The 9335-nt window shown below is 38.5% G+C and overlaps 1 protein-coding gene across 2 annotated transcripts; it reads right to left on the reverse strand.

The window, feature by feature from the left end:
* Positions 1 to 169: 169 nt before the first annotated feature.
* FGG (fibrinogen gamma chain) lies at positions 170 to 8212 on the reverse strand. 2 transcript variants are annotated; one of them, XM_066386850.1, is made up of 10 exons: positions 8056 to 8211; positions 7910 to 7954; positions 7533 to 7716; positions 7334 to 7427; positions 5700 to 5830; positions 5268 to 5401; positions 4220 to 4404; positions 2534 to 2811; positions 864 to 1033; positions 170 to 388 (listed from the first exon to the last, which is right to left on the reverse strand). In XM_066386850.1, exons 1-10 carry the CDS (start codon positions 8131 to 8133, stop codon positions 374 to 376), a joined length of 1314 nt encoding a protein of 437 aa, XP_066242947.1. In that variant the 5' UTR covers positions 8134 to 8211; the 3' UTR covers positions 170 to 373. The 2 variants fall into 2 exon arrangements, with proteins under 2 accessions (XP_066242947.1, XP_066242936.1); XM_066386839.1 differs by having other exon boundaries at positions 296 to 1033; positions 8056 to 8212.
* Between the last annotated feature and the right edge of the window lie 1123 nt (positions 8213 to 9335).

Genomic DNA, 9335 nt, shown 5'->3' on the forward strand with positions numbered 1-9335 from the left:
AGAGGGAAAGAATGGGGAGGTGGAAGGGGAGCATGGTTGTTTCTCCTGTGTGCACTGACTGGGAATTGAACCTGAGATGTTCATTCACCAGGCTGGTGCTCTATCCAATAAGCCATTGGACAGAGCCGGAAAGTGGTGATTTTTAATGGTCAATAAAAGGTAGCGTGTATCTAGTAGGAAACAAAATGTTTATTGAAATGGCATGTAGATAAATTATCACCGGCATAAAACTGTTAGTGGAGTTGTCAACATAGGTTCTTTTTCTCTTAAAATGAAGTGAGGCTTTACAAGTCCATTGTTCCATATGAAAATATTATATTTATCTGTTCAGATAAAGTCCTTTATAAAAAGTAAGTCACGTTTGAAATGGTTTTTAAATGTCTCCAGCCTATGACCAAAACAAAAATATATTAAAAAGGTATAATTATCTCCATTTAAAAGGAATTAAATATGAATAATTTAGGGGTAATACACATGGAAAAATACTTAGGCATTTGAAACGCTAGAATTTACTCTTAGTTTACTAGTATATACTAAAATATTTAAGACATAATTTTTTTAAAATCATCAGGACAAAACAACATGTGATCATTAAGATGTAAAAAAAAATGGCAATTATTTCGTATACACCTTGGAAATATGCTAAAATGTTACCTCATCAAATAAATTTCAAATAACTGAGTCCAATAATTTGGGAATACAAAGAAAGTAAATTATAATTTCCATTTAAAGCTAAATATCCTTAATGTAAGACACACTGATGAATATGTAAGAGAAATGGGCAAACAGAAGTGAACAGTTCCTTCTCAGGTAAAGTGCCGTGGTCACTCATATTCTATGTCAACATGGTGGTCTGGTCTGACCTGTTTGGCTCCCCCGAGGTGGTGTTGTTGCCCGTCTCCAATGGAGAGTCTGTTGAATGGGATTATCTTCATGGTGGTTTTCTTCATGGAATACCAACGAGATTTCCAAGTAGCCCAAATAATGCCATTATCATAACCATTAGGAGTAGATGCTTTTGAGTAAGTGCCACCTAAGACAAATTATAGATGGGTATATCATTGCTCTTGGATTTCCTGACCTCAGAGAGTCTATAAAGAACTGCCAATTATGATGTCCACTGAAACATTAAATTTATCATGTTATCTACTAACTGAAAATATCCCTAAAGATAAAATCTCCATTTACAATAAAAAAAAAAAGGATTTTTAAACAACCCCTTACATCTGTGTTGTACCTCTGGTCACATTCACACTTTAGATATATTCACTACTGCAGCCATACCACCATGAAGGCGTGAGATCTCATCTGATCTCGGAAGCTAAGCAGGGTCGGGCCTGGTTAGTACCTGAATGGGAGATATATTCACTACTAACAGGGCTAGAACCCCAATTTCCCCAATTGGCCTTTCTCCATGAGCTTAGCCATCCTGGAATCAGCCATTATGGACCATCTTTCTACAAGTAGGTTAGAATGGCAAGAGTCACAGTTTCTGATCAGATGATCTCAAGTAATCTAAAACCACAATTGTACTGGAAGTATAAAGACCTATAGAAAACAATTCTGAAATGTTATTTCACCTCTCTGTTATAAAGTGGAGATTAGGTTGATTTGCCTTCTTGTATTGGGCACCAGATCTCATGTAATTTTGTAAAGGATGTCTGAGTCCAATACTGGCATGTACCACAGGTTATCAACATGGCTACTTTGGGTTATATGGATCAAACACTTTCACTGAGAATTTCTTTTTAATTGTATGGTTTGGAGGTGCAAAGATAAATTAGGTTGTTTTTTAAAAAAACTGTTGTAAAAACCAAAAGGTAAATTTAAATCATTTTAAAGAGGATTTTAAACCATCTATCCATTAAGACAATGCCTTGAGGAGGTAAAGTTGTTCATCTTAATGTATCTTTTGGCATCAGTAGGGCTTCCCCGCACATAACTGTTGGGTAATAACAATAGTTTGTCAGTAAGTAAAATCAGTGTGTTCGTAACTACTCCAGCCTTGGAGCAAACTATAGCTTGCCTTCCAGTCCTCCCTCATCCTAAAGTAAATGTCGAGACTCTTAGGCCTGACTCCTCTTCTCTTAAGCTTTCATGGACCCCTAAACTTACCAATAATTTTATGCTCTTTATTCTTCCAGACACTGGCTCACTGCTCACTGGTTACAGCTGATATACCACTCATGTGATGCTGACCCAGATGAATGTGTTAACAAACATAAATATGGTAATGTTTGTCCACCCAAATCATATATATGATAAATCTGGAGGAGATTCCATAACCCAAGTGTCAACTCTGATGGTGATAATTTCAGAGACAATAACAAATCTCTGGCTATTTTACAACAGGTGGGTTTCTTTTAGAGACTAATTTTAGGCATAAGCATAATAGTAACAAATTCTGGTTTAAAATAAAGAACTATATAATAAGCCCCTTAATACCTTTAAAAATTATTCCTCATTTCCTATTCATACCTTTTATAAAAATACAGAATATACACTAACATATATCTAATAAAGAAAGGCATACCTTGATAATAATTTCCATTGAGGTGGCCAGCATGACACTTGTTCATCCACCAACCAGATCCATCCTGTTCAGCACAGTTACCTTCAAACTTATCATTGTCATTGTCCCAGGTACTGAACTGCATGCCATTGTGGGATGTGAAAAACTTGTCACTCGGATCATCGCCAAAATCAAAGCCATCAAAGGCATCCCCGGCATCTCCACCAACGAAGTAGGCATATGTCAGGCGGTATTTGTCAGTTTCAGGTCCCACCCTGAACATGGCATAGTCTGCAGTACTATCAAGAAATATACATCATATCTTGAGACTCATTAAAGATTTCAGAAGGTCCCTTTTCCAGAGGACAATTGTTCAGTATTTTTAGCATTGCTTCTTATGTCAGAAATGTGCTTGTTGCATGAAGGCTTCTGCAAATCTGGCAAGAGGCAATGGCTGTATGAACCCATTCAGAGATTATCAGCCTCACCCGGAATGGATCTAGAAGGCTTCATTCAGGGCAACTCAGCGAAAACTAAAAACTTCAGCCATTTCAATGCTTTTTGTTATAGGATTCAAGTAACAAATCCAGATGGATGTCTGGATAAATTTGACTAATTTTATATTTTTGTTTAGCGTTGTTCATACAGTTATAAACCACAGTAATTAGCTGACAGTGAGTGACCGTTAATTAATGCACCGACTTGGAGGAGCCACAGCTCTTTTAGCTGTTCAGACAGTCTGAAGGGTGACGTCCTAAAGGCATTTTCTTTCCCAAGACTGGTGTTGTGTCAGTAAGGAGGCCTTCTTAGAATGTCACATAAAAGAAGTGGTCCCTGTGTGGCCCATAAAACACAAGCTAGGGGATCAGAGAGAGAGTTTCTCCTGAAAAAAAAATTATGAACAAGAGCCAGAATTCTACAGAGTGCAGGGAAGAATGGGCTTTGGTACATGAACAGAGATTTCCAGAAAATATTTAGCTTCTTCCCAGATCTCTAATACTTGCAAAATGGGAGATGTTCTGATAGGAGCAGATCTACTGACTATGATACTCTCTGGGTAAAAATTTTAAAAATAAAAATTCATGTTTGGACACAAAAGATATTTCATTATTTAATAGACATAAAAACAAGGTTGGATATTTTTCTAATTTTTAATTAGGTATACAATGCTCAAAGCCCCCAGATTTCTCTGAGCATAGAAGGGGCTCTATCTCACTAAAGGCACCAGCTGATTTAATTTAAGGTAGCCAGGAAGTCTGAAGAGGCTGGATTCGCTCTTCAACTAGCATACTCTCCAGAAGACAGTCTGTAAAGTCAAACTCCCCTGGGTCAAATACAACCCTTACAGTGCACCAGCAATGTGACCCTGGGAAGTTCATCTGTAAAGTGGGGTTAATAATACTATCTGCCTCATGAAAGAGTTACTAGGATGTGATGGAATTATAATTTTATGCTCTATTTCTAATAAATATTAAATTCTCAGTAAATATCAGTGATTATTCTATATGGTTCCAGGTTAAGTAAATTGCTCCAAAATACTAGATCTAGCTTTAATAGGCCCTATCTTTTGCGGCTGCCCAAGAATCAAACTGACTTTTGGGAGAAATGGATGTGCTCTTTTCATTTGTATAGCTGCCTTTGCCAGTGGTCTATTGGCGGTTGGAAAGTGCACATTCCAGACAACAAGAAGTCTTTTCTAAACAGTACCTGGTTTTGCCACTCCAGTCCTCCAGCTGCACTCTTAATGCATATGGGATGACAGACTGCGTGCTTATCAAATGAATCTTCTCATTTCCCAGCCAGAATTCTGTGGTGCCAGTGGGAGACAGGTGTCCAAACCCTTCTTTATATTGAACCCAATTTTTCTTGAAATCCACACTGCCGTCAAGTCTCTAATTACACAATTGCATATGCAAAGGGAGAGAAGGAATTATCAATGTTCATAAAGAAAATGTTATAAACATTTGTTGAAAATATGGAACATATGGGATATGATCCCATCATTTACTAACTAAAATGGCCTTGGTCAGGTGGCCTCAATTTCTTCAGCTGTCAGAAAACGAATAATGATGCTCACTTCTTAGGGTTATTACAGGGATTACCCAAGAGAATGTAAGTCAAAGACTTAAAGAGTGCCTGGCACATGGTAAATTCTAGATTAGTGGAAGTTTCTAAGACACTGAGAGGACTTCAGAACTCCATTCTTATACTGATGGTGGAAAGGTCAACTCATTGCTCAATCTGCCTGCCAGCCAGCATTTCCATCGCCTGCTCCCTCTGAGCGCCCCCTGCAGGATTAGTTGTAACGGTGGTCAGAGATAAACAGGGAAAAGGATTGCTGTAGTTCAGGACTGGCAGAGAGGAACCAGAGGGTCCTTGTCTTGGAACAGCCCAACTGTATTCTCTTGGGGACTTCCTCTTTTTGTAATTGGCAGCCATAGGTCTGGATCTAAATGATGAAACAGATCCCTTTCTAGTTTTGTTTGTTTTTGTCACTATGATTCTGGGACGATGTGCCATCATGTACCTACAACAGCGGTGTCAGCCTAGTATAGAGTCAAAGCACAGACTCTGAAACCAGAACGCCTGGCAAGTTACTTTACCTCCTGTGCCTGTTTCCTCCTCTGTAAGCAGAGGTAACGATTGCACCTACCTCACAGGGAAGTTGGAAGGATTCATTGAGTGAATGTTCACATAGTGCTTTAAAAAGTATCCAGTGTAAGGCAAGCTACATGTGGCCAGGGGAAAAAAATACCTGCTGCAACACAGTCCATCCATTTCCATTTCCATCAATTTCACAGTAGACTAAGAACTGCTGCTTAGCTTTCGCAGGTTTGACAAAGTAAAGCCCACTCTCTTTGGCTCCCTTATTGGCAATATCTTGACAATCTAAAGAAGAACAATAAGCTTTCACTGTGGTTTGAAATACAGGTAGGACTATTCCAGCATTGAACATGGGATTTTAACAAGTTGCAAACTATTCATTTCCCTCAAAACATTTTCTTCTCACGTCATCATTCTTTTCAAACTACTTTTAGCTACTTAAGAAAGTCGAAGCAATTAAACACTTCAGATGTAATGGCAAGGCATTTTCAAAATTATTTGTATACATTCTAAGACATGAAATCTCCTTTGCTTGCTATATTAGCTTTGATGTAGGTAATCCCCATATCAACCTGTCACTTACCTTTCCCTGTTGTATCATGTATTTTTACTGTGTCTTTGCAAGGCTCCTGACACTGTGCTTCAAGCTGGGTTACTTTCTGTTTCAAGGTAATGATCTTCTGATTATTTGAAGTATAGATGTCCTGCAAAAATCTACAAGCAGAAGAATAAGATAACAGAGCATTCCCTTCAGAGGGAATTTTGTTATTTTCATTTTAAAAGACTTCCTTATCTTTTCAAGAATTACTTGCTGATAAATTACTCCATTGCTTGGAAAAACTGTAAAATTATGATACTTAATAGAGGTAAATTTAAATTCTAAGCTTCCTGGAAAAGAAAATAACAAAGTTTGTGTCCATAAACAAGGCCATTGTCATTTAACAATGGTCATTCTGATACAGATGCTGCATCTGGATCAAGAGCAGCAGATAACGCCCTGATTGAGCAAAAATCCTGGTTAATAGGAAAACTGCCTGACGATCATTCTTTGAACAGGTTATTCTTAGGGAAGAAAAGGCTCTATTCAGTAATTCACATGTGCTGAATTATGCTTTTCACTTGTGCCTTATTTAAGGTCTACAATTTATACCTTATATGGGGAAAATATCTGGGACATTATCTTACATATAATAGAACAATAGACACTCTCGGATCCTCTTACTGTTTCTATTTACATAATTTTGGACAAAGACTAGGGGAAGTAAAAAAAACCTTTTTGGCTTTTGTAGTTTTTCACAGGGTTGCTTGTACATATTCAGAAATGACAGAAAACTGTATGTAATGCACAGACTGCTGTGTCTTTCTGTGAGGAAGGCCAGAAAAAAGTATTTGACCACTCCCTTTTTCTACTGCACCTTAGAAAATTTCTGCACAACAGTCTTTTCAACTTCAACAATGGACAATAATAATACACCTTATAATGCTAATTATAATCACAACAATAACCATGGCCATCTGATCTGAGAAAGAGAAGTCCCTCCTAGGCCACTTTTCTATAGTTACCATTTATTGCTATTTTTTATGCTGCTTTGAATACAATTTAGAAAAAAAATTGAGAAAAAAGCTAAAACTGTATCTGAGACCTTATGTTCAGGAAGTTAATGAGTCTCTGGGAAGTTGTTAATAGAGACATTTTATTTTCAGGTGAAAGGAGAGGAATACACAAGGGCAGGCTCATGGTGCTCTGATCAACACTTAGCTTTATAATGTTTCTTATACTCAGCCTCTGAACTTCTGTAGCCAAGATCCTTCCTGTGCCTCTGCAGGCTAATTCCTCACCACCAATTTGTTGACAATCTTATAAAGAGAATTATAGTTTCCATACCTAAATTCCCATTTGAATTTATATTGTAAAACAAATAGGAGTGGGGGGGACATTTTGATCACTATGGTCATAACAGCATTCGAAGACATCTAGAACCCCTTTCTCTTATATGATTATTAAAAAGCAATTATAACCTAATACAATTCATATTGCACTAAAAATGTTATCTCCACCGTGTTTGTTTCAGATGGTCAGGCATAATGCCAGTTGGATATTAGAAGCCGGGGGGGGGGGGGGGGGGGGGGAGGAGACTACTTCCACCAAAGTTTGCAATATTAAACAAAAACTAAATCATTCTTGGAAAGTAAGTTTTTTTTTAAAAAAATGGTTACCGAATATTTGACTCATGTGTTATAATCAATGCTTCAAATTTCATAATATCTTCCATCATTTTCTTGGTATCCTTAGTAGCACTTTCTATCCTGCCTGCAATATAAGATCAGAGACAAAAATATTTAGATAAACAGAACCACTAAAACAACAGCAAAAGAACTTTACAAATTATTTTCTCAGCAGTATTTAGTTCCTCACTTGGGTTTGATGGGTTATCAGGATTATAGGCGACTTGGATTGCTTTGATCAGTTCTTTGGCTTCTGATGTTTTGTTTTCAACTTGGCCTAAGATGTCTTCCAAAGCGTTCAGATCCTTGTCTACTTCGGTTTGGTAATTAGACAGGAAATCTGCGATTCCACATGTAGTCGGACAATAACTACCCTGAAAATAAAACAACAAAGTGGTTTAAAATCTTGATAAAAGCTACACTTAAAATCTATTAATAAAAATAGGTAAAAGCTACACTGTGTTAAAAACAGAATTGAAAATGCAAATAAAATTGGCTAGAGAATTCCTTATATTCTTTTGCCCTTCTGCAGTCCAAACACAGCAAGAAACAGAAAAAACTACTTACAAATCTTTCATCTAAGATGCAGCAGTTGTCTCTGGTGGCAACATACTAAAGGAGAAAAACACAGAAATGTCACTGGTTTATCATATATTTTCTTATTTTTCAGCTGTCCATTTAAAACAGATATGTCTTACAGAGAGCACACTTACTGCTAGACATGTTGAAGAGAGTAATAAAAGAGTGTAGAAGTAAAAAGTTAAACTCCGGGGGTGCAAGGACCAACTCATGATGCTGGGGTGCCCTGTGCTCCCAGCCTTGTAAGTGTCAGCACTGTGGCTTTTCGGGCTCCAATTGTCCCTTTATGTAAGCTCTGAGGATGGCTAGGACGGCCTGCCAGTGGCCGGTGCTGTGCACGTGACCTTCTTGCCAGGAGGTGGGGGATGTCTTTCCCGTCGCTTTTTCCTCATCCTGGTCCCCCACCTATGTTCAGTCAGGTTCCCAGATTTTACACACATACTTAAGCTCCGCCTTTTTGGCCCAGCTCAACCATTCTCCTCTGCAGCCAATTCATCTGCGCGGGCTAAAGGGGTAACGAAGCATTAGCCATTGCTAAGTGGAGGGAGGGACGCCTGGGAGCTTGCATGTTGCAACAAACTCTTCCAGTATTCAGCCGACAGAGCAAACACCGGGAGCTGACCTCGACCAGAACACTCAGCCCAACCTTAACATGGAGCCTGGTGACATAACCCAAATTACTGAAAGTCCTTTCTTAGCCACATATTAGGTAACATAATTATTTTTACCTGTGGCTATAGCAGGAGAAGACTTTGTTTTCTACCAGGTCCCAATTTGTTAATTTTCCCAGAAAAAAATGACACTGGATATATGACATTATATTAGTCTTAGGTATACAACATCATGATTTGTTATTTGTATATATTGTGAAATGATGACTACAATAAGTCTAGTCAACATCCATCACCTCGCAGTTACACAATTTTTTTTCTTGTGATGAGAACTTTTGGGATTTACTTTCTTAGCAACTATCAAATATACAATACAGTGTCATTAAGTATAGTTACCATGTTGTATACACTACATACCCAGGACTTAATTCATTTTGTAACTAGAAGTTTGTACCTTTCAACCCTCACCACCAATGTGATGACCATTTTCATAGACTGATGAAGTTTGTATTATAAGTCAGTGAAGATAGAAAAAAATTATTAAGGCCCTGGCATGTTGGCTCAGTGGTAGAGCGTCGGCCTGGCGTGCAGGAGTCCAGGGTTCGATTCCCGGCCAGGGCACACAGGAGAAGCGCCCATCTACTTCTCCACCCCTCCCCCTCTCCTTCCTCTCTGTCTCTCTCTTCCCCTCTTGCAGCCAAGGCTCCATTGGAGCAAATTTGCCCCGGGCGCTGAGGATGGCTCTGTGGCCTCTGCCTCAGGCACTAGAGTGGCTCTGGATGCAACAGAGCGACACCCCAGAG

Source organism: Saccopteryx leptura, chromosome 1 (genome assembly GCF_036850995.1).
Source record: "Saccopteryx leptura isolate mSacLep1 chromosome 1, mSacLep1_pri_phased_curated, whole genome shotgun sequence".
Lineage (NCBI taxonomy): Eukaryota > Metazoa > Chordata > Mammalia > Chiroptera > Emballonuridae > Saccopteryx > Saccopteryx leptura.